At 45.9% G+C, this 24,947-nt stretch overlaps 1 protein-coding gene across 1 annotated transcript in view; it reads left to right on the forward strand.

Annotated features, from left to right (window-relative positions):
- The window catches only part of UBXN7 (UBX domain protein 7), a 485,766-nt gene that overhangs the window by 23,099 nt on the left and 437,720 nt on the right, over positions 1–24,947 (forward strand). Inside the window, exon 2 of the mRNA XM_085634185.1 lies at positions 18,113–18,260. Within this exon, the coding sequence (XP_085490311.1) occupies positions 18,113–18,260 (148 nt within the window). The remainder of the gene's footprint in view (positions 1–18,112; positions 18,261–24,947) is intronic.

The following is a 24,947-nucleotide window of genomic DNA, read 5'->3' on the forward strand; positions in this document are numbered from 1 at the left end:
CCACCATTGTGAAGGCGCTTTGAGGTCTGCTCTGTAGACAGCCATTCTTTGCTGATGCGGAATTTACTGTTCGATGCATATGAGCTGCAGGTTGTACACTATGCCTAGATCGCCATCTGGTGTTTGGCTCGTATGCTTGCACGTTGTTGTTGTCTTGGAAGAGTCTTTAGTAGTCACGAGATAGGTGACTCCTCCCTTGGACGATAGTGCGCATGGGCATCGACTCCATCCTCAGATTGTTTTTTTCCGCCATTGGGTTCGGATGTAACTTTTGCGCTCCGGTTCGGCACCTTATTCTCCAAACCTTTTCGAACCACGCAAACTATCAACAACTCGACGTATTGTTTTCGATCGCGTGATCTTTGACGTGCATCTGAGCTACTCGATTCCAGTTGTCGACGCGGGCCGCTGGGCCTATTGACGCCGTTCGGGCCTACAGCTCATGGAAAGGACTCCCTTCAAAAAATGCCCCCAGTGTGGAGCGAAATTCCCACACAGTGACAATCACAAGGTCTGTAACCTGTGTCTCTCGCTCGAGCACGACTAGAACAATTGCCAGGCCTGCACCTCTTTTTGATACAAGAAAACCATCCGTGATCGCCGGGCCCGACGACACATCATGGCGCAGCGAGCAGCTCCGGCACCAGTGGACATCTTCGATGAAGGCCCGATGTCCCGGAGGAGGATTCTGAGGACCTGGCAATCATGTCCGAAGTAGACGACTCAGACAACCACATCACTCCTGGTCGACAAGTGAGTACAACTGCCCCTACCCCAATTCCACCCCAAAAAAGAAGGCCCTAGTCAAGACTACGCCTGCTGGCCCCAGTCACAGCAGAAAACAAGCTTCAGAAGCCCTGTCCCCGCCCCTGGCCCTGGCACCGAAGATTAAGGACCAGCCTTCCGGTAGCTCGGAACCGAGCAAACTGTATCTCAGTGTCCCGCAGGCGCCTTTGGCACTGAAGACTGGAGAGCAACCTGCTCCCAAAAAGACTACCTCGACGCCGAAAGAAAAGCCATTGGATCCGAAACCAAAGCCTTGGGAACCGTAAAAGATTTCCATCTCCATAGCCAAGCCAAAGGACCCAAAACCACCTCCTAAGGCCTCAGAGCAGAAGTCCAGACCCCGCTCGGCCTCAAAGACGTCGGCGCCGAAAGCATTTACAGAGGAGGAAGAACTTTTTCGGTTGGATCCTGACGATCCGAAGCAGAAAACTCCATATAGACCCCAAAACAGGACATGTGGCTGCTGTTCCACACAAAAGAGGAAGCTGGACACACCAGACCCTCCTGCAGTGCCTGTGAAGAAAAGACTGCCACTTCACCTATAAGACCCTCTCCTCCTTCCTCCTGAGCCTGGTGGGTGGGGGAGGCAATAAGGACCCTTTCACTGACCCTGATGACGACACGGACATACCACAGGACGATTGGGACGATTGTGATGACCCAATAGATCCCTCAGACCTCCCGGATCCCCAGCCATATCCAACAAAGCCATCTCCACCAGATGACAATATTGGCTTTGGCCAGCTTGTAAATAGAGCTGCTATCTACCATGGTGTTCAGAAGCATTCGGACCTTGCAAACGAGGACTTCCTCCTAGACACCTTTGAACAGTCACAGAAAACTGTCCCAATCCTGCCAATGCTAAAAGGGGTCATTAAACATGCCCCCGACATATTCAAAGACCCTGTGAGAGCTAGAATGCTCAATTCCAGGATTGACAAAAAATATAAACCTGCCCCCGATGATCCCACCTACATCAAAGGGCAGCTATCCTTGGACTCACTAGTGGTAACTAACGCTAAGAAACGTGTCAACTCGCAAACCTCCGGTGACGCACTACCTAATCTAAGTTGCTAGATGCTTCTGGCAAAAGAGTTGCTGCCCAAGCAGCTAATCACTGGTGCATAGCCAACACCCAAGCATTACTTACTAGGTACGATAGGGCTCACTCAAGAAGGCAAATTAATAACCAACGCATCAATCAAGTGTGCCCTTGATGCAGCTGACACAGCCTCTAGGTCCATTAACACTAGTGTGCTACTCGGACGACATGCCTGGTTACGCATCTCAGGATTTAAACAGGAGATACAAACCACTATCCTCAAACAGCCCTTCAATCAGGAACAACTTTTTGGACCGGCTGTAGATACCACTCCTGCGAAGATGAAAAAGGACACAGACTGCTAAATCTATGGGAGCATTACAATCTCCATCCACACGTGGTTCCATTTGTGTCTCCTTCTATAGAGAAGCATCCAAAAACATTGGAACAGACACCACCTCCTCTTCCTACAAAAACACCACGCAAACATCCCCCAACAGAGGATATTTTAGAGTTGGATGCAGGGGAAATAACAAAGTTAGAGGCCGAGGTAACCAGAACACTCGCACCTACCCCACTAATAAAAAGTGACTTCCCTCCAGACCATTCCACTGCAGTCGGAGGGAGACTCTTACAGTTCCTACCTGTCTGGGATTCCATCACAACAGACCAGTGGGTAAGACAAATTGTCCACTATGGTTACTGTCTGGAACTTACAGCAACCCCACCCACCATACCACCCAAACAGTGCCCAATGTCGACGGAACACCTCACACTCTTAAAACAGGAGGTTCTCTGCTTCAAAAGCAGGCAATAGAACTAGTTCCCTTACAGTATCAAGGAACAGGGGTTTACTTGCTGTATTTCCTAATCCCCAAAAAGGACGGGACCCTACGGCCAATACTCCACCTCAGACCCCTCAATCTCTATATCCAATCAGATAATTTTCATATGATCACTCTCCAACAGGTCCTCCCACTACTTCAACAAGGCGACTTCCTTCCCACCCTAGATATCAAGGACGTCTACTTCCACATTCCCATACATCCTGCTCACAGAAAGTATCTAAGGTTCATATTGGACGGACAAAACTATCAGTTCAAAGTCCTTCCGTTCGGGGAGACCACCCCACCCAGAGTGCTCACAAAGTGCCTTGCAGTGGTAGCAGTACACGTGAGAAGACAACAAATCCATGTCTTTCCATATCTCGACGACTGGCTGATAAAAGCCAAGTCATTCAACCAGTGTGTTCATCACACTCATCAAGTTGCTACACGACTTGGGATTCACAGTAAACTACCACAAGTCAAATCTTCAGCCCTCCCACATGCATCAGTATCTAGGGGCCACATTAGACACCTCCAGAGCTCTAGCATATCCCAATCCAGCCAGGATAGCCAGTATGCAAACACTAATTTCCAGATTTCCACCACAGCATTCCCTCCCAGCAAGGGTATTCATGCAACTCCTAGGGATGACTGCCTCTTGCATCTTTATTGTACCTCATGCAAGACTTCAGATGCGCCCCTTACAGGAATGCCTAGCACGTCGGAGGAACCAGCCTCCAGGTCAAATTACAGATCTGGTGTTGGTGGATAGCCCACACATCGCTCTCTGCAGTGGTGGAACACACAAAACCTTTCCAAAGGGCGCCCGTTCCTCGAGCCTGGTCCACAGGTAGTGCTAACAGCAGACGCATCAGTCACCGGCTGGGGAGCCCATCTCCTAAACCACACGATTCAAGGCAAATGGACCACGCAGCAGAAAGTGCTCCACATCAATCACCTAGAATTACTGGCAATATTTCTAACACTAAAATCATTCCAAGTACATCTACAGCACAAGACTGTCCTAGTCCGGACAAACATGACAGCCATGTATTGCATACAGAAACAAGGAGGCGCACATTCTTTGCAGCTGTCCCAGCTCACACAAACCATTTGGAGATGGGCCATTCCACCAAACATATACCTTCTGGCAGAACATCTTTCAGGAGTTCACAATCAAATTGCGGATCTGCTAAGTATACAGACACAGCAGATAAACGAATGGGAACTTCACCCCCCAGTTCTTCAACCATTTTTCCAAATGTGGGGTCAACCAGACATTGATCTGTTTGCCACTCCCGCAAATGCAAAATGCCCAACCTTCGCCGCCAGGTTTCCACACCCGTTGTCCAATGGCAATGCGATATGGATGAACTGGTCAGGCAGATTTGCGTACACTTTTCCACCACTCCCATTGATTCCCCTTGTAGTACGCAAGCTCGGACAACAGTCTCAAGATTCTGGTGGCTCCCACATGGGCACGGCAACTGTGGTTCACAACACTACTGGAACTCTCAGTAGTTTCACACCAAAAACTATGCCTCTCCCCAACATTGGTAACGCAGAACCATGGAGAGATCAGGCACCCCGATCCAGGTCTACTGAATCTAGCGATCTGGCTCCTGAAGTCCTAGAGCTCGGTTACCTTAATCTTCCGCCGGACTGTATGAACATCATTAAAGAAGCCAGACACCCTACTACTAGAGCTTGCTATGCAGCAAAATGGAAAATTTTGTAAACTACTGCAAAAACAATAAAATCGATCCGCTGGATGCTTCAATCCAGGACATCATTTGCTATTTGCTACAATTAAAAAGATGTAATCTAGCATATTCATCCATACAATTATATCTAGCAGCACTTGCTGCTTATTTACAAAACAGACAACACTTGTCACTGTTTAGAATGCCTGCAATTAAAGCCTTTATGGAGGGCCTTAAAAGAATAATTCCTCCCAGACTGCCACCCTCTCAGTGTGGAATTTAAACATTGTTCTTACCAGGCTCATGAGTCTCCCATTTGAACCTCTACATAAATGTGAACTTCAATTCCTCACACGGAAAGTAGCTTTCCTTGTCGCAATTAGCTCTCTCAGAAGGGTAAGTGAGATCCAGGCTTTAACCATACAAGAACCATTCTTACAAATACATCGTAATAAAGTGGTTCTCAGAACAAATTCAAAATTCCGTCCCAAAGTAATCTCCGCTTTTCATCTTAACCAGTCAGTTGAGTTACCGGTGTTTTTCCAAAACCCAGACTGTGGCAGAGAGAGCTCTTCACACACTAGACGTCAAAAGAGCCCTACTTGATTACATTGACAGGACTAAGCCCTTTAGAAAGACAAAACAACTGTTTGTAGCATTCTCCCCACCTCATTAAGGTAACCCCATCTCCAAAGCTGGGATCACGAGGTGGATAGTAAAATGCATTCAAATATGCGATCAAAAGGCTAAACGCACATTGACAAATCCCCCTAGAGCGCATTCAACATGCAAACTAGGGGCTTCCATGGCATTCTTAGGGAATATTTGCTTAGATGACATCTGCAAAGCAGCAACATGGTCTACACCACACACCTTCACCAAACACTATTGTGTTGACGTGCAGGCTAAGCAACAAGCTTCTGTAGGCCTGGCTGTTCTTAAAACACTTTTTCAAACTACTGTAACAGATGCAGGTGACCACCGCTAGGGGAGACACTGCTGTACAGTCTATGCATTGTGTACAATCTGCAGCTCGTATGCCTAAAACGGAAAATGCTACTTACCAGTATGCATCTGTCCTTGGCATGTAGAGCTGCAGACTTGTACACGCCCACCCGCCTCCCCGGAACCTGTATCTGTTCCAGTATTATCTTAGTTACATTCACATGGACATCTCTTACTTCTTACTGACTCCATCATTTCCTATTATGGCGAAGTCACGATCTCGTGACTAGAAAAGATTATTCCAAGACAACAACAATGTGCAAGCATCCAAGCCCAACACCAGATTGCAATCTATGCATAGTGTACAACTCTGCAGCTCTACATGCCAAGAACAGATGCATACTGGTAAGTAGCATTATCCTTTCCACACGCTTGGAGTGCAAGGAAACAAAACGGATCTATACGTTGAGGCTTTATGCTGTCACTAGGTACTTACTTACTGACATTTTGGAGACAGGCCCCTCATTTGTTTATACGGCACGTAAGTACGTGCTGTATAGCATGAACACAGAAACTTCCCTGAGAGTCAAGATAATGTGGATAGCTCTTTTAAAGTCCGGGTATAATCTGTGAAAGGCATTATTTTGTGTTCGGTTGTGAGTGCTCTAAAGCATTTCGCCTTTTTAGAATCCATTTGAGTTTTGCAAATGATTGTGTTCACAGAATTAGGCCTCTGTAATATGTCGTTATATTATTGAAATCAAGTTTGCAACATCTGAAGGAAAAGAGAAACTACAATTTCTTGTTTTAGGAAAAGTGGGAAACTTGCCAATTATGGCTGCATACTACACACATGCTCGTACTGCTAAAAAAGTTATAATACGTGGAGCTGCCTCAGAAAAAAATAGCCACCTTTTTATTAAAGATGCTCTATTCCGAAATCTGGGATAATCATTTTAAGGAGACGTTGGCAAATCCAAATATTTATTTTTTATTTTTATTTTTTTAAATTTTATTTTGAAAATTGAGCAAACGTACAGTCATAAGCAAAGGTGCATCAATGGTACACATTACATTCATAAGCGATACAATGGTGGCAGGAAAAGACACAACAAGCATTAATAGTGCGCACATGCATATCAGAGCAGGACTACACAGCAATCCTATGATTACTATAGGGTTCACTGATGCCTACTTTCCACCTGGAGGAGCACCTCGCAAGGTCCCATATGTCCCAACATCAGGTGTCTGGAAGTCAAAGTTCACAAGGGTGGAGACCACCAGCATGCAGTGTCTATGGAGCCATATCCCAAGAGAAGTGCCCTCCCACACCAACCTCTCAGTAGTCCATGAGGGATTCTCGAGCACGCGGCTATGTGGGCGTACTGTTTCCCACGGCAGGCCCCCCCCCCTTAACAAGTAGCAGTGTAGTGGAGCTCAAATATCTGTTGGTCGTGATGCTATTGGTAAGAGTTCAGAATATGTACTGATTTGTTCCTGACAATAAGTAAGATCTCGCATCCACTCCTTAAATTTTGGGGCCCTACCTCTGCCCCACCTACATGCAACTCGTCTCTTAGCAAGTAAGAAGGCAAGCGCAATGAATTTGCGGTGTGAAGCTTGTATGGGCTCCACGTATCCCAAGAGGGCAAGGATAGGGGAGGGCGCAATCTCCGAGTTAATCATTTTTGAAAGTGCCGTAAATATCTGGCACCAATATCGATGCACCCCCTCGCATGCCCACGCCAAGTGAAGAAAGTCCGCCCCAGGGGCACGACACCTGTCGCACCTGTCGTCCTCCCGGAGTCGGCATCTGTACAGCCGAGCAGGGGTGTAATATAATCGGTGAATGTATTTATAGTGTATTATTCTATATCTACTACTGGAGGAAATACGTTCCGTCTATTGTAGGCAGAACTCCCACTGTTTATCTGTCAGTGTTACCTGCAGTTCTAGGTCCCATCTTGCCCGAGCCGCAACAGGCGGGGCGACCATCAGTGAGTGGACCGACCTGTAAATTTTAGAGACTACCTTGGCAGGGGCCTCGTCCAGGAGGATACGTTGTAACGGCGCCACTTCCGGTGTTTCCCCGCGGAAAATCGGGTGTTAGCGCCTTAATCCCCTGCCGGGGCCTAATGTACAAAAAAACGTCAAGGGGAGAAGGGTGGATGCCCTCAAGTAAGTGCTCCATAGAACGGAACGTACCAGCACGGTATAGGTCCCCCCCCCCCACGTCGTGACGTGGATAGTATGAGCTAATTTCCGAAACCCGACCTCCTGTAACAGGGGCATGCTTGGATGGTAAACAAGGGGCAAGAGCGGCGCATACAACATAGTAATCCCTATTTTGGCTGTTATTCGGTTCCATGCAGTCACCGTGCTCGCCACTGTCGTGGGCGTTGTATCCTTCCCTTGTATTGGGATATACAATGTGCCTTCTATGGGGATCGGGTGTGCCAGCCAGTGTTCGGCCGCTAGTTGGGGCATGTATCGAGGTTGCTGTATCCAAAAATAGGCGTAGTGTGCCTGCGCCGCTTGAAAGTACAGCTCAAAATCTGGGACTCCAAACCCGCCTTGACTATATGGCTTAGTGAGGACCTCCCACTTGAGCCGGGGTGACTTCCCGCCCCAAACCAGTCTGAGCTCTGAGCGTAGGTGCCGAAAGAAAAAACTGCCCGGATAAAAGGGGATATTCAAGAAAAGATACAACAACTTAGGCAATATTACCATTTTAATCAGCGACGTCCTTCCTGCCATAGAAAGGGGAAGCGTGATCCATCGAGTAATGCAGTCCGTAATACGGGTCATCGTCGTGCCATAGTTGGCCCGCAATAGCTCATCTTTGTCTTTTTCTATGTGTATACCTAAGTACTTAAAGTCCCCCTCGCACCAAGCTAGAGGGTACTCCAACTCAAACCGCTCAGTAGCCGCCGTAAGAGGGAAAACCCTTGACTTGCTCCAGTTGATCTGGACTCCAGAGAGCCTGCCAAATCTGATGAATTCCCTAAGAATCGGATTGAGGTTCTCACTGGGGTCCCGTATATATAAAGTAATGTCGTCCGCGTACATAGATATTAATAGCTGCCTCTGGAAACATCTCAACGCCTTATCCCTATGATGCTGTCTTAATTTTGCTGCAAGTGGCTCCATGGCTATAGCGAACAACAGGGGCGACGGGGCAACCCTGTCTAGTGCCCCTGGTGATGGGAAATGCCGAGGAAAGTCTGCTGTTTATCAGCACCTTGGCTCTAGGAGATGTATACAGTAATCTAATCCAGGAGATGAATATGAGTGGAAACCCCATACGCTCCAGAACCTGGAATACATAATCCCATTCTAACGAGTCAAAGGCTTTCGAGGCGTCGAGAGATTGCAGCCATTGGCAAGTCGTCATGTACCGAATTTAGGAGCGAGAAAAAAGTGCGCAGGTTATGGGACGTCGCCCTGCCGGGCACAAACCCTGCCTGGTCGGGTAATATCAGATATGGGAGTAGCAAATTAATACGGGTAGCAATTAGTTTCGCAAGTATTTTCACATCGCAATTGAGCAATGAGAGGGGTCGATAGGAGTCACACTTATCTCCCGGGTTTAAGGAGTGATGTAATGAGGGCCATGCGCATAGAAGGGGGCAAATGGCCCACCTCGAGGGCATCCTCATACACTTCCCGCAAGACCGGTGCCATAAAGTCAATGTAAGTCTTATAGAATTCTATTGGTATCCCATCCAGGCCCGTTGCCTTGCCAGATCGCATGTGCATAATAGCCTCATGCACCTCGTCCAATTCAAAAGGGGAGCTCAAACGCCCTTTGCGCATCGCTAAGCCATCCGAGGGACACATCTTCCAGGTAATCCTGCAAGTGTAGATCCCCAGTCCTAGTCTACGTATACAATTGGTGATAGTGCTCCACAAACGCGTTAAGAATGTTCGTAGTGTCTCTGTATACGTCACCCTCCACGCCTTCAATTTCCAATATAGTGTTAGGGGGCCGCGTCAGCCTTATCGTCGCCGCCAGCGCTTTCCCTGGCCTGTCGCCCTCGACATAGCGGCGGGCAGTCCAGTATTTACCTCTAAATTTCACCTCCCTAGTGGCTTCGTCCGTATATTCAGTCACTTTTTCGCGGATATGCGCCAGCGTAGCATCGTCAGGGCTGTCGGCCACTGATGTCTCAAGCGCTTTAAGATCATCTTCCAGTGTTCGCAAGCGTGCTAGGATACTCTCAGTACGCCTGACCCTTTAGCGATGCATATGCCCCTTAAGGTCACTTTAAATGCATCCCATATAGTTTCAACATCTTTCACAGAATCTTTGTTGCGCCTAAAAAAATCCAAACAGTCTTCCCGCAATTCCTCCTGAAACACAGTATCCAGTAGCATCGCGGGTTGCAGGCGCCAGGCAGTCAATGGGGGGCCAAGGTCCGCAGCTCGGAGCGTAACGTGCACCGGCGAATGATCAGAGAACGTTCTTGGAAGATGGTGTGCTCGATCAAGTGCCGTATAAAAATGCGGAGATATAAAAACATAGTCAAGCCGTGCCCATGATCTTCCCTGCGCCGTGAAGTGTGTGCCTTCCCGCTTGTCAGCATGGAGATATCTCCATGTGTCAATCAAGTTATGCTCAGCTAGTATGTCCGTCAGCGACTCACAAGCTTTCGTATAATGGTGTGGGGCCGGGTGAGACCTGTCCCTAGTTGGATCGAGCGTAGTGTTGAAATCTCCCCCCCCAGATGAGGTGCTGCGGGCCCACGCCTACGATAGTCTCACTGAGGTCTGTAAAGAAGTGCGGGTCGTCTATGTTGGGGCCGTAGCAGCAGACCAGGGTAACTGCCACATGCCCCAGCCTACCCCACATCAGACAATACCTCCCCTGAGCATCGCTTTTTGTGCCTGCCAGAATGAAGGGGGTTCCTTTTTTCACCAGTATTGCCGCTCCCCTAGAGTACGAAGAGTAGGAGGAGAAAGCTGCGTATTTCGCCTATCTACCGGCAAAGGTGTGGGTAGACTGCGCTTTAAAGTGGGTCTCCTGGATAAAGGCTATGTGTATTGCATGGCGATCCAAATAAGAGCGGATCTGCCTCTTTTTTCGCGGGTCTCCCAGGCCTCTGACGTTCCATGTTAGTATATTTAAATCAGTGTCTACCTTAGCCATGTTGATAGTGAGGAGTATAGTGCATCAGTAAAGAATTTCTTCACTCGCTCCCCTGAGCACCCATGCTGGATAGCTGTTCCACCCCTGCATCATAACAGCAACGCACCGTGTGTCCCACCGCATTGCAAACATTACTGTCAGAACGTCTGTGAATGATTGTGTGTACTACAAGCACCACGAGGGGCTCCCCCCGCACGTCTCTATCATGCACTCCCGCAAGATCTGAAAAAAGCATCACTGTGATAGGAGCCGCGTCCAACATTGTAACAACCGGTTCGACATTCCGACCCCCCCACCCCTCATCCGAGAAATCCCCAACATACTTCTCGTAACCGTCTCTACAGCAGGTCTAGCCGGTAATGTAAGATTGTCAATCTCATACACTGCAGAAAATTGAGCCCCACTGCTCCAACCAGGCTCAGGTCTCAAGCATAGCCCCCGCTCCCAAATGACCGGAGCCGTAATTGCGGTTGGGCCCCACACTCTCCCCTGTGCTCCCCTTGTCGTCAAGGACCCATCAGCCAGAAAACCTCCGCTATCTAGGGTAAGCTATCCTCTTCCATAGCCTCCAGGAGTGGTCTCATCAGCACGGCCTAAGGCATGAAGCTCAAGGGCTGCTCCTCTAACCCCCTCCCACCGCTACCAAAGAGCCACATAGGTAGCTCAATTCGTCCCAGGACCTATCCATAATCATCTCCAACCTACCATATCCGCAGGACGTATTAGCTAACAATTTCCACAGCATGTATTCCTGACAATGTTCATCTTTCTGCCTGTGTGCAGAGGTCCTAGAGGCATTGAAAGCAATGGAAGAGACCAGAGCCGCCACGGAATCCCATACCCCACCCCCACCCCACTGAAGCATCCCCAACTTGCCAGAATCCCCTCCCCACCCCCCTCCCAAAACTCCCATCAGACAGCTCAACAGGAGCAACATAGTCAGTTTGTTCAGTGGGGTGCACCCCATGGGGTTCATCTAGAGTGCGCCCAGATCCACCCCCTACATCCTGCCCCTCACCACAGTCAAGGGAAGGGGGGGGGGTGCCTGGAATACATTACCAACCACTGTCCTATACCCGACCATGGTATTCTCTTTCAGTCTCGGTGCCGTCGCATTCGCGTGCCCAGCAGGCGGGCCTCCATGGCACTTGCAGTTCAAAAGCCCCCAAGTTCGTAGGCCAAACGGTAGAAAGCAGCGTCTCTGTAACTAGTGTTCGTCCACATGATCTGCATCCTCGTCATCTCGTCGCACAGCCCGTGCATTCTTTAGAGCCTTCAGAAAATCTTCCACTTGTTGCGGATTCGTAAAGAAATGTTGCTTTGCTTGGTGGGTGACTCTCAACTTTGCCGGGTACAACAGTGCGTAATCAATTTGCAGGGCATGTAGTTTTTTCTTAACCTCGAGGAATTTACGCCGTTGTTCTTGAACGATAGGCGTGAAGTCCGGGTAAACGGTGAAGCTGACACCATCACACAACAGTGTTTGGTTCGTGCGTGCAGCCCGCAGCGCAGTATCCCGATCCCGGTAGTTTAAGAGCCGTGCAATGATGGGTCTCGGTGGAGCTCCGGGTTTAGGCCGCGGCCCAAGAGAGCGGTGTGCTCTCTCGACAATAAATTGCTTAGAAAACGCTTCAGACCCAACGGAGGCAAGGAGTATCTTCTCCACATATTCTTCCATGCGCCCCGTATTGGTGGACTCCGGCACACCCACCACACGTATGTTATTGCGGCGGCTGCGGGCTTCCAACTCCTCATTTTTTTGCAGCGATAACTCTTAAGACATTGTCCATTCTCGAGAGCTGCGTGGTGTGTGAGGCTGTGGTGTCGTCATGATCAGATATCCGCCTTTCAGTTTCAGTTATACGCTCTTCATGTATGTCCATTTTCTGTGCAAAGGCGTCCATTCTTGACGATAACCGATCAACTTTATCCACTATGGTAGCAAAGCCCTGCCTCATTTCCTGCATCAGCTGTTGTAGGTCTGTTGCTGGGGAGCACGAGCTCGTGCCAGCTGTGGGTGAGCCTTGGGAGCTCCCCACATCCTGTGTACTCCGCACTCCTTTCTTAGCTGCTGGGGCCTCAAACGTGAGTTTGGGCTGCTGACTATCCTGTTTACCCATCGTGGGCTTCTTGGACGGGCCCACAGCAGCTTGTGAGGGGGCGGATTTCACGTTCCTCTCGGGCGTGGAAGGGGTCCGAAGTCCTGGGCGCAGCACAACGCGACTGCAGCAGCAGTTATTAGTCTATGAGAGGGCCCAAACCAGCATCCCCGGGCAGAGATTGTAAGCAGAGAGGGAGGCATCCACCACCATCGGCATCACAGGAATACTGGCCGTCTTAGTCCATTGGCATCTGTCGTAATTGCGGCGGGAAATCAAAGAAAAAAGGAGGGGCCCGCAGTGAGTGCTCGCCCGCCGCCACTATGTCTCAGCACGCCAGTAGGGTCGTAGGGGCAACGACCTAGTCGCCAGGCGGGGGGGGGGGGACCTCGCACCTTCGCGCAGTATCACCTGTGCTCCACCAGATAGTATGCAGCTGAACCAGTAGCACACGTCAGCCCGCGGTGGCAGAGGCAATGGGGCCGCCGGGGCCCGTGGCCAGGATATGCGCCCAGATACCTGAATGCCACTCAAGAGCCGCGCTGTGGGGAGCCTCAGAATCCCTTATTCAGCTGTCCTCCGTCTCCCTGTGGGCAAGCTCGCGCACCCTCACCTCTGTGCCCTGCAGTGGGGGGGGCGCACCGGGTCCCAGCCGTCCGATCGTAGCTCCCGCTGCACAGCTCCCTCAGGCCTCGTTGGCCCCCAGGTCCCAGGCGCAATCCTCGGACAACAGTACCTTGTGACAGCGAGTCCCTCAAAGGCTAAGCACGAAGTGGATCACACCGCACACACCTCCGCCTCCATGTCCCGGCACCGGTGCCATCAGTCTATTTCCGCCGGTACGAGGGGAGGGGGGGGGGGAGGCTGTCTCCCGTCCCCCGCAGACAGCCTCCTGCCTTGCCTCTCCACCCCGCAGCGGCCGGCAAGTTTCCCCCGCAGACAGCACCGCTCATCAACGGTCTCGGCTTGCTCCGATCCTCGGCGCACAGCAAGGCAGCTCCCATCAGGGGGGAGGGGACATCAGGCAGCGTCCTGCGTCCGTACAACACCTCCCTCGTCCCGCAGCCGATCCGCCACAAAAAGCAGGACGCCGCGTTAGCGTGTCCCCGTCAGGGCCCACTTGCCTCGTGGCACGCCCCGGTCCGGCGTAGATCGCACGCCGGGCAGCACGCTCCGCCTCTCCTCAGCTCCGCGCCCGTTCCACCTTGCACTACCGCTAACTCTGCCGCCGCTGGACGCACAGTCTCCAAACTTTCGCCGAAGCTGCAGGACAATAATATTGACAGCCGAGTGTGTTTTTTCATCGGGGGATCAGTGGTCTTAGCAGGATAAATGACGGATTTCAGTTCCAGGCTGCAGGAGCCTCACACCAGTGCGGCCATTCTGCTTGTGCGCCCTCTAGCGCCCCCCCCCCCCAATTATTTATTTTTACATGGAAAGCCACACTTTTGACAAACTGGAAAACTTTATTTGTGTAAAGAAAGAAAACCTGGGTGAGGTGCTACGCCTAGGTGCAATTGATACTTGTGGCACTCCTTGCTTATTCTGAATGCTAGCAGTAAGCAAGAAGTACTACAAGAGTAATTCACAACAAAATCCTTGTGAAGTGGTCCCTTTGTCAAAATTTGAACATCTTTCTAATCTTGGGCTGTGCAACTTATCCGACAGAGGGGTAGCTATCAGGGACACAGCTGGCGCAGTGGCTCCTGGGTGCGGTGGTGTGAATGGTCCATTTCATCTCACTTACAGCTGTACATTACTAAGCTGATAGATCTGGAGATAGTCTGTTTTCCGCTCTTGAATTGGGGACCCCAGTACATCCTTGCAGTACCACTGATAAGTTGGATTCTAGTTTTAGTCCCATTTTTTTTTTTTTCAGTCGTTCTTTATTTTGAAGCCAAAAGGAAGGTATCTGTGCATTTGTTGCATATACTCAAAATTTGGTATCGCCTTTGAAAGCATAGGCTACCTGACTTCCCTTACATTGCAAAATGTATATAATGCTTACTACTTCCAGGTGAGGCGCTGAAGTGCTTGCGTACATGGGTGGCATGCTACACTGTGGTGGATGTGATTGGAAGTGTGATTGCATGTGCCATTTGAAGAGTGTCGTTTTTGTTTTGATCCTGTGTGAAATAAACACACATTGCAAGCAAAATATCAAACTAAAGTAAGACTCTGAAGCCACAATCTATTTAAAGATCACCAGAAGTCAACAAGACCTCTCAGAGAAATTCAGAAATCAAAGCGGCTTTTCTGAGATCATATAGAAATGTTCATGTATAGAACCAACTGGTAAATGTCTCTAGCTAATAACAACTGGCATTACTCTAAAACCTTTGATTACTTTCCACTCCTAATTGTGGAGATCGAGGGAATACAGTGCAGTGTTCACAGGCTCCAACTGCCTTTTGTTTCTGAGCCTGAAATATGCCGCTTACGGAGGGAAACCAGCATTGGCATAGCCAATAGGTCTGCCTTTGGGACCTTATAAGTATTTAATTATGCTGCACAATATGCTTGGTGCAACATTAACTGTTGCATGGCTAAACACTTACAATGTCCCAAAGGCGAGACCTATTGGCTATGCCAATGCTTGTTTTTTATAGAGTGCTATGCCGTTCTAACTTGCATGCTGAGCGCGATGCCTTCTTCAGGAATACCGTGCTCAGGTACACCCACGCCAACAAGAGCAGCTCTGCAGGCCGCTAGCTGTGACTAGATACCCCCCCCCCCCCCCCCCCCCCCCCCCCCCCGGCCAGGTTTATTGGCGCCTTTCATAAGTAGCATTTGCTGCATAAGAGCTGTCGGCCGCCTCCGCCCTCCCCTCACCAGGGACCTGACTTTCATCCGGATTCGAGGCTTGCTAATGTGTTCATTTCCAAGACAAGGAGAGTTTTTGCATGTGAACTATTCCATTTGCTTATCAGTTTGCGCATAAATCCATTATTATATCGTTATGCTCACAAAAAAGAGCAAAGTGTCCCATTTGGTTTGATTGTGTGTGCAGTAAACGGATGCTTAGAAAGGGAAAGTATACTTGTTTACTTCACTGTTAATCCTAATGGGGAAGCTACAACTAAGATAGTCAAAAGCCAAACTCAATGCTAGACACTCTTGCCACGATGTCTGACAGAAATGGGCAAGAGGAAGCGGCTCGTGGAATATGAATGAATATTTTGCTCCATTCCAGTAACGCAGTGGATAATATCTCATGTGACCACATGCGCGTGGCATTCTGGTCTTGGAGCCTGGATACGGGAATTTCACCTTGGAAAGGGACACAAAAGAGTCTTTTTACTCATGGCGAGAGTTACGCATTTACACATTACATAACCATTACAGATTACATCCTTTATCAGATATGACTCCAAACGTTAACATACCCGGTCTGAGCACAGTCATTACAAAAATCAAAGGACGCGTCATGAACTCCCACAAACTCTACTTCTGTCCATTTTTAAAGAAACTATGTAAAGAAAGAAGCTAAATGAAGACCACATTGACACTACGTGACTATCACGTCTGTTTCAGTTTTTCAGTTTCAAGTTCCTTTATTCGATCGTGCATAGAGATCATAAAAGTGCACAGTGCAAACAGAGCAGGTTCATAATAAAATAAAAATATTAAAAATTAGCAGCAATAGAGTAAAAACAGGTAAAATTATTATACAGAGAGGCATCTTTATCCTAATACAAGAGCAAGAACCCAAGCTAGCACCTGTTCGGCGAGGCCCACCAATAAATACAACCAGATTAAATTTTTCTCGGGAAGTGTGAGTGTGCTAGATGTAATGGCTTTTGTTGTTCCTATAAATGCTGGAACCTTTAGTCACAGAAATGTGAGGGAGTCCACTCTAGTTTAACCACCATGTACTTGCTGGGTGTCTAGCTTTTAGAAATGCCTTGGGTTGGTAGGTTTCCCTGAGGGACGACAAAATGCAGGTTGAAATATGGCAGCTCCCACATCCCCAAAAAGTTTACTTAGAAAGGAACTTTGAAGACCTTTATGTGGTTTAGATCTTTTCCTCCGCCTGTAGATAGGCACTACCTCACAGGGAATGCCCCAATCTCAACACACCCCCCCCCCCCCCCCCCAACACTTTTTTTTTTTTAACCAGACATGTGGGAATACTGGATGGTAAGATATTTGATTTTTCTCTGTGGCTTGCTACTATGTCACTTTCCACAAGGCATTATCCTTTGAAAAAACTTGCTGCCCTTCAAGCGGCAGATTCTCTCTAAAGTTTAGATTTGTTTTGGAAAGCCATAAATGGTATTGTCCTAGCAATTTAAAGTGGGTATTAGATTTAAACCTGGCTCGCTAGAGTTGTGTTCTTCCAGTAACCTAAAATTGATTAGTCTAATTTGCATATTTGCCAGATTGCTCAGTGTGGCAGTTACTAAGCTCTGGAACACACTGCCTACAAAATTACATCACTCTACTTCACATTTTTCTTTAAAATTATATCAACAGAACATATATGGCATTTGGCAAATCAATTTTGACAAATTCATATCTTGTTTTTTTTCTTTTCTCTACAGTGTACATTTACCGTAGCATTTGTACAATCCTAATTTTTCAAGTGAGCATTGAAGCTTTAATAGATGGGCATTTTGAATAAAGACTAATCCAAACTTCGGAGTGGTATATGTGTTCCATCCATATCCCCAAACTCATATTTTAGGTGCATGGGATACAAATTAAATGCTTTTGCTAGTATTTAAATGCTATTTATTAGAAGTTTTCAATATGAAGCGTTATTTGGTTGGTAGACAATGGAAAAGCATTGTGAGCCATGGCTTAGTTGTTGGCTCTCAGTATTGTTTTTTGGGGGGCAATCTACAAACTATTTGTTTGCGACCAAAAGAGTCTAGCAGACATAATTGTATATTTTGTTTGGCCTTGGTACAGAATGTTACAGATGAATATCTTGTCACCTTTTACTATTATTCCACTTACCTTTAGTGATCTACACATATGACCCTGGCTAAATTCAAAATTGTATCAAGTATTCAGGAATGTAGCTCCTTAGGTTCATCTGTAGGGATTACACCAGTTTCCACCACAAATTGCACGTAGTTTTTGGATATGAAAAATAGAAAAGAGATTGTCGAACAGAAAACCCTTTGTTGATGCAATTTTTAGAAGAAAGCAAACCTTTTTGTTGCACATCATTTCCACCCCCATTTTTAACTTTTTCCTGCAGATTTCGGCTATTTTCTCAAGCTCCTCCACAGTAAATCAAACCGTGGGTACCTTTCCAGCCCCAACACAGGGGGGGGGGGGGGGGGGGGGAGAAACAACATACATTTGGCCTGATATCTTTTGCAGAAAAAGGTACTATGTCTTTTGTTCATGACCTAGTGCTTCCTACTTTTGGTTGCTCTCATAAGGAGCCCTGGTAGCTTTGGAGATTTCATTTGATTGTTATTCCAGCCTTTGCGAATTGTTGTCTTCTAATATGGAGTCCCTTAAGCATTATTCTTATGAAGTCAACGATCATAGCTTGGGCTGCTGAATGATGCTTCTCTTTGTTCCCATCTTTATCTATGCTGCAGGTGCCCCTGAAAGCATCGGAAAACATATGCTGGAAGCATGCAGTCACAACCTTGAGATGGCTGTCACCATGTTCTTAGATGGCGGTGGAATAGCCGAGGAACCCAGCACAAGCTCTGCTGGCACCTCCACTGTTCGGCCTGTTGCAGAGTAGGTGTCCATTCTAATGCTCTTCACATTGACCTATTCTCTACTTGACAGTCAAACATTTTGTGAGATGCATTCCCAAACCTGGAAGGGTGCTTCAGAGTTGCTGGTTATATCTCGTTTTTTACTGTATGATTAGGAATTGTAGTGCGACTTTAAAATAAATAATTTGTCTGAGTGATTAAGTGTGTAATATCCACTTAAGATTTTGGGGACTGCACTTTTCATAATTACCTCAAGGAATGTTCATCCCACTGCATTTACATTTCTTTGTTGATCGATCTGTTGCAGTAGTTGGGTGCAAAATAAAGCCGGATGTTTCAGGCTCCCTCACCAAGCTTATTTACCCTATGGTGTCAGCAGTTAGCAGCATTTGGGTGCAGTTCTGTTCCTTCCTTTATTTGGAACTTCAGTTTTTGTGTCTCATACTTCTGCCGTTTTGTGAAAGCGACTGTTTACTTGACCTCATTTCTGATGGTTCATTTCTCTGTATTTTTGAAAGTGAGGAAGGCTTAATTACAGCTCCAAGTGATGAATGGCTAAGATCTGTGTCATTAAAGTGATCTTGTCTCAACCAGGATCTTGGAAGCAGATGTCTTTTTAAAGTAGTTTTATTGCTGTCCTCTTTTACTATAAAAATTCTGAGTGCAAGTTAACAAAGTTATAAATAGTAGCTCTTTCCCTTAAAATGGTGCATATGGTTTCGTTTGGATGTTGAACTTTCACTAACCTCAGGTTGTTTTTTTTCACTTTAATCTCCTCTGACTGTCGGAGCTGATGGTTCCTCTAGAGCAGTACCCTCAATATGCCCACCTTCTGGCAGCACCGATTCTGTGATGGAGGCAACAACAGAATATCGGAGTGGTCATAAGAGGGGAAGGGTTTTTGGGAGGGTACTGCGGGCAGGGAGACCAGTGAAATGATGATCACAAACGTACAGTGGCAGTTATGCAAAGCTGTCAATGAAGGTTTCTTTGGTTAAAGCAGTTATAACTTATAAAATCCAAGGATGCAATGATCAGTACTTGCATTTCCTTCAGTGCGTGATTGATAAAGAGCTATGTGCTAGACTCTTGAATGCAGAGTCATAGTACAGTAACATTTGGATCCAAGGGACCACACCGTTATCACAGTAACACAAAAACCCTCTCTGGTATTTAGGCTCAACTTGGCAATAGTCTGAATATTTGTTTGCTTTGACATCACATTAGCACAATGTAACACTCTCTCATGCAGTTGGTGAAAGACAGAGACTGCTCACTATCTCACTCGCATCTAAGCGTCTTTAAATGGGAAATGCTTTTGAACTTGCAGTGCGATCTCAGGACTCAAATGCGCACTCGAGCGCTGTTAGCGTTTAGTATGTGCAACATTCCTCAGTTCAACACGACTGCGCTGACATAAACATGCACACTCTCTCTGATCGGGATCCTGAAGACTGACTGACTCAATGCTCTTTTTACTCACAAGTGCTTGAGTAGCTTTCTGGAACACTCAGACTCCACTGGCGATCTGCAATCCCGAGCGGTTGGCGTCGGATGCAATTGATATTTATGGGAGCACCACACCCAAGATGGCGCCTGAGAGTTGGAAACTCGCACGGGATCTCGGAAGCGAATAGCAGGGAACCTGAAACAACAACCTGACAAGAGTCTGAGGAATAAGAGGCATGCTCATGATGGGCTTTATACATAACAATGTGGCAATAAACATAGTCATGCCTCGCAAAATCCTAAACATTTTACTAGACCTGCAGGTCTAGTGACCTAAATAATCTACTCAACCTATTTGTAATTCTCTTGACCCATAAGCTGGTTTCAAATGATGTGAGCTTGGACAACTATTTTAATTCACTGAGCCACCATTTTCTTCATTATCACATATGAGAGTGCCTTCAAATGTGCGAGTTCAGCATGTCTGTTGTACAAAAAATAATTTAGTTTGATTTAATAGACTACACCTTTTCCATATATAGTGCACATCTAACCACCAGATGCACATGACCCCTGACTTGCCTCCTAGTTTGTTAACAACGTTGTCATCAGGGTAAGGGCAAGAATGATTCTCAAATTATGTTTAAAAACTATCACTTTTAATAAATACATAATTGAAGCATGAAGTGGTAGCACACTGTCATTTGTAATCCGCAGACTTTATATTGAAATGGCCACAAACTTTCCCACTGACTAGCGGTTTTACTGGTAAAACTATATAGTGCATAAACAATAATGTTTGGAAATAGAGCTTCTGCAAATGTGTCATTTGCATATCACCAAGTAAAGTTTTTTTTTTTTTGTAAATATTTTTAATTGATTTTCTATACAAAACAGCTTATACATATTCCAGTATGCATATCTGTGAATCCGCAATACACATCATAACTTCACATTAAACGATATATATCCAATATCTTATTGTACTGATTATAGAAATGTAGCATCTTTCTTCAGTAATTGTTACGTTCATATCGCAATACATGTCAATGATGCCCAATATGCAATAGTACTGTTCACGCATTCAACTGTGATTACAATAATAGACAAAGCATCGTATTGTGCTCATCAAATAAGAAAACAATAAACAAACCCTAACACAGCATTACTAAAACCCCCTCCCTCCCTTAGACTCGGGTACCCGCAGAAATGCCCATGGTGGTCAACAGTCCCATATGTGTCATTTACCAACAGAGACACACCTTTAGTAGATAAATCCTCTAAGCAGTTTTAGTTATACAACATCCTGTACCTTTCAACAGCGCTATATGTCCATGCTAGTAGCTGGATCCCACTATACATTCCACAGTACTAAACATCTGTTGCAATGAATTCTTCTAACATCATATTCCATTCCAGTGATATAGGCTTTTCCGTCAGTCCTCTGCTCTCCTCCCTCTTTAATTCCTCACGCTCAGCTTTGGCCCATTTCAACACCTCATTGTACCAATCTGTTACTACTGGAGCTTTCGTAGCTTTCCACCACATGGTTAGTGTTCGCTTAGCCAGTATTAGTAGTAGATTCGCAAAGCGTATTGTGGGGGCTGCCTTTCTTGCTCGTATTATTAATTGTCAGTATGCAGTATTCTAGTGGTTCTCCCCTTGTCCCTGGTGCTACAGCCTGTAACATAGTTTGTACTGTTGCCCAGTAGTGCGCTAGCTGCGGGCCGCTCCACAACGTGTAGTAAATCTGCGTTGGGGGCGTGACCTCTACGACATGCATCAGTCGTGCCCGGGAACATCTTATGTAACTTATGAGGGGTCATATCAGCACGGTGTACCATCATTCGTTGGATAAGTTTAAATTTCGGGTTCCGCAACAACTTCCTCGGGTATTCTAGTATATTGACCAACTTGACATAAGCCACTACGGCTTAACCTCTGCGCACTGTTGCTATGGTGAGGTACCACCAACTACATTTTAACCTTATTGTTATGCAGTGTGTTTTAACAACATATTTTCAATGGTGTATTCTTGTTATTGCAATTCATCATACTCCTAAACAAATCAAACAATGCACTACAATGTCTGTAGCATTATCTTCCACTTGATTTTTATATAAAATAAACAATGAGTTTCAAAACAATTGTGTACATAAACTTTCTTGTACAAAAAATCCAAAGATTCATTCCATTATTTCGAAGATCGCCCAATGCATTTCGGGCCTTGTTGGCCCTTCTTCGGGGGCCTTAAATCTACAGAAAGAATATACAAATGCAGTTGTTTCAAATTGTTAAAGTGAACTTCATATTTACATTAAGCGACTGAAAACAGCATTCAGTACAAGGACATTAATAAACATTATTAATCCCCATTTCTGTCATGTGACTTCGTGACACATGTAAACTCAAGAAAACCTTGCAAATTCACTGAAAAAACCATAGGTTTCACACATGTTATAGTTAGCTGGACATTTCACTCGTAAAAAAACAATGAAATTCCCCCGTTATACTTAGTTCAGCTAACTATAACTCGCGCGCCCGCAATCCACTGCTGATGAGGTCACATATTACATCACTCATGACATGGTCAGTAACATCTCAAATGACATCACTGATGACGTCATCCATGTGATAAATTACCACATCTTCTCACACCCTAATATAACCTTTGATACACCGACTCAAAATTTCAGAGTTCCATTCTCAAAACCATACATACTGCAATACCAATAACTACATACCCACTTATTAACTCTTAGGTCTACATACACCTCCACTCATTCACCTGTACAGTCACTCATACTTAGTCACAACATACAAAACTATCATATGCATTTATACACCTATATAGACACACACACACACACTACCAATCATTCATGGAGGTACTCTCACACCTACTCAATTATGCAAATAATCACACTCCCATTTACTCACCTACGTGGTTATACACACTCAAGTTCACTTACTCATAAAAATAGTATCACATTCTTACGCTCTTATAGAATCATTGATGCAAGCACACACTCATCCATACAGCCACTCACAATCACACACACACATATACCCACTTATATACTCTTACACGTATATATACTGCCTTTCACATATGTAGTTAGTCACAAATGTACCACTGAGATATACATTCAATCCCTAACACACCCATACATACACTCACTCAACCATACAGTCCATCACAGATGCACTCTTAAAAACATGCACCCATAGAATCACCCACTCACACATCTATGCATAGTCACACACACCCTACCCACACCCTACCCACACAAACACTCAGGAACCCATACAGATACTGAGACAAGCAATCAATAACTCATATAGACACTCCTATAGGTATTCACAAAACCATGCAGCCACTTATACACCAACATACAGAAACATACAGACATTTACACAGTTTAGTCACTAGTCTGCAGTAAGATACATTTAATGACTCACTTATAGAGTTAGTTACGCACCACAGAAAATCATCCATTTACACACTTTTACACCCACTCATTCTTCAACAGGCCTTTCCCTATATATTTTAAACATATTAAAATTGTTCAGAAACACGTTCTCAATGGATGATGTCATCAGTGATGTCATCAGTGATGTCACTGACCATGTCATGAGTGATGTAATATGTGACGTCATCAGCAGTGGATTGCGGGCGCGCGAGTTATAGTTAGCTAAACTAACTATAACGGGGGAATTTCATTGGTTTTTTACGAGTGAAATGTCCAGCTAACTATAACATGTGTGAAAGCTATGGTTTTTTCAGTGAATTTTATTTATATAAATATAAAAATCACCAGCGAGAAACCTCCGATTAGGGAGCCCCTGACCCTTCAGGGCGGCCTCATGCGGGCTCGGAGCGGCCCGGTAATTTCACCAAAAGACACACGAGTGAGGCCCACTTCTGGAGAGGAACGTATTTATTTTCAGGAATTGCCATATTCAAGCCCTCCATAATCCAACATGTTTCAGCATACTCAGCCTTGGTCACGGACAGAGGGCAGTTGTTAAATGCGTACGTGCTGGCAAATTTAAATACTTTTGATCACGTGACTGTATGAAACTGCTTCTCCCATAAAGCACCATGTTCATCAGGTAAGTGCTACATTTCGTGAGATTATTTAGAAAAGTTCAAAAAAGTTCATACAACCCACGATGCTTTTGATTTTTATGGCATCCAAATGGAAATAAGTCACGGAAAATAAAATCAATAGTGATGTTTTTTGAAAGTCACCTTGAATCAATAGGCTCCATTTCCCAGAACGATTAATGAAACAGTCAGTTTCATCAAATCCCTTCCAAGACTGCCGCTGTTTTCGCTGTAGTAGTGTCTCCTTCGTAGGTTCAGTGGCAGCCAGTGGGTCATGCCCCCTTATTCAATCACCAGCGAGAAACCTCCGATTAGGGAGCCCCTGACCCTTCAGGGCGGCTTCATGCGGGCTCGGAGCGGCCCGGTAATTTCACCAAAAGACACACGAGTGAGGCCCACTTCTGGAGAGGAACGTATTTATTTTCAGGAATTGCCATATTCAAGCCCTCCATAATCCAACCTGTTTCAGCATATTCAGCCTTGGTCACGGACAGAGGGCAGTTGTTAAATGCGTACGTGCTGGCAAATTTAAATACTTTTGATCACGTGACTGTATGCAACTGCTTCTCCCATAAAGCACCATGTTCATCAGGTAAGTGCTACATTTCGTGAGATTATTTAGAAAAGTTCAAAAAAGTTCATACAACCCACGATATATATATAATTTTTAAATATGGGTGATGAACCCTAATTTATTTACCTTAAGTTTCGAGATTAGCGATAACAAATAAAAGTGCCTCAAAGAGAATTGCCACCGTTTCTGATTTTTGTGGTGCTGTTGAAGAGCTGCAGATGGACACAGAAAATGTTTATTAGCTAACAGGAATCTTTCCTCCTGTTTGGTGGTTAAAATGAATAAGATGTTGGAAGTACCTGGATTTTTTTTACCTGGATTTTACACTTTGTTTACGAAATCAATATTTACTTTCAATGACTGTCACAGCAATGCACAATTTTGTTGGTCTTTAATGTGATCATTGAACTGGAAAAAAAATAGTGAAAATGTCAAAAATATATCTCTTCTGACTGAGGAGAGAATATCTGAATGTGCAATGCATATTCAATTATTTAAAATGCATGTATTTCTGTTACCATGGTTCAATATGATCGTATGAATAATGTCCATGATTTATGAGCAGAGGAATA

The sequence above is a fragment of the Triturus cristatus genome, chromosome 11 (genome assembly GCF_964204655.1).
Source record: "Triturus cristatus chromosome 11, aTriCri1.1, whole genome shotgun sequence".
NCBI lineage: Eukaryota > Metazoa > Chordata > Amphibia > Caudata > Salamandridae > Triturus > Triturus cristatus.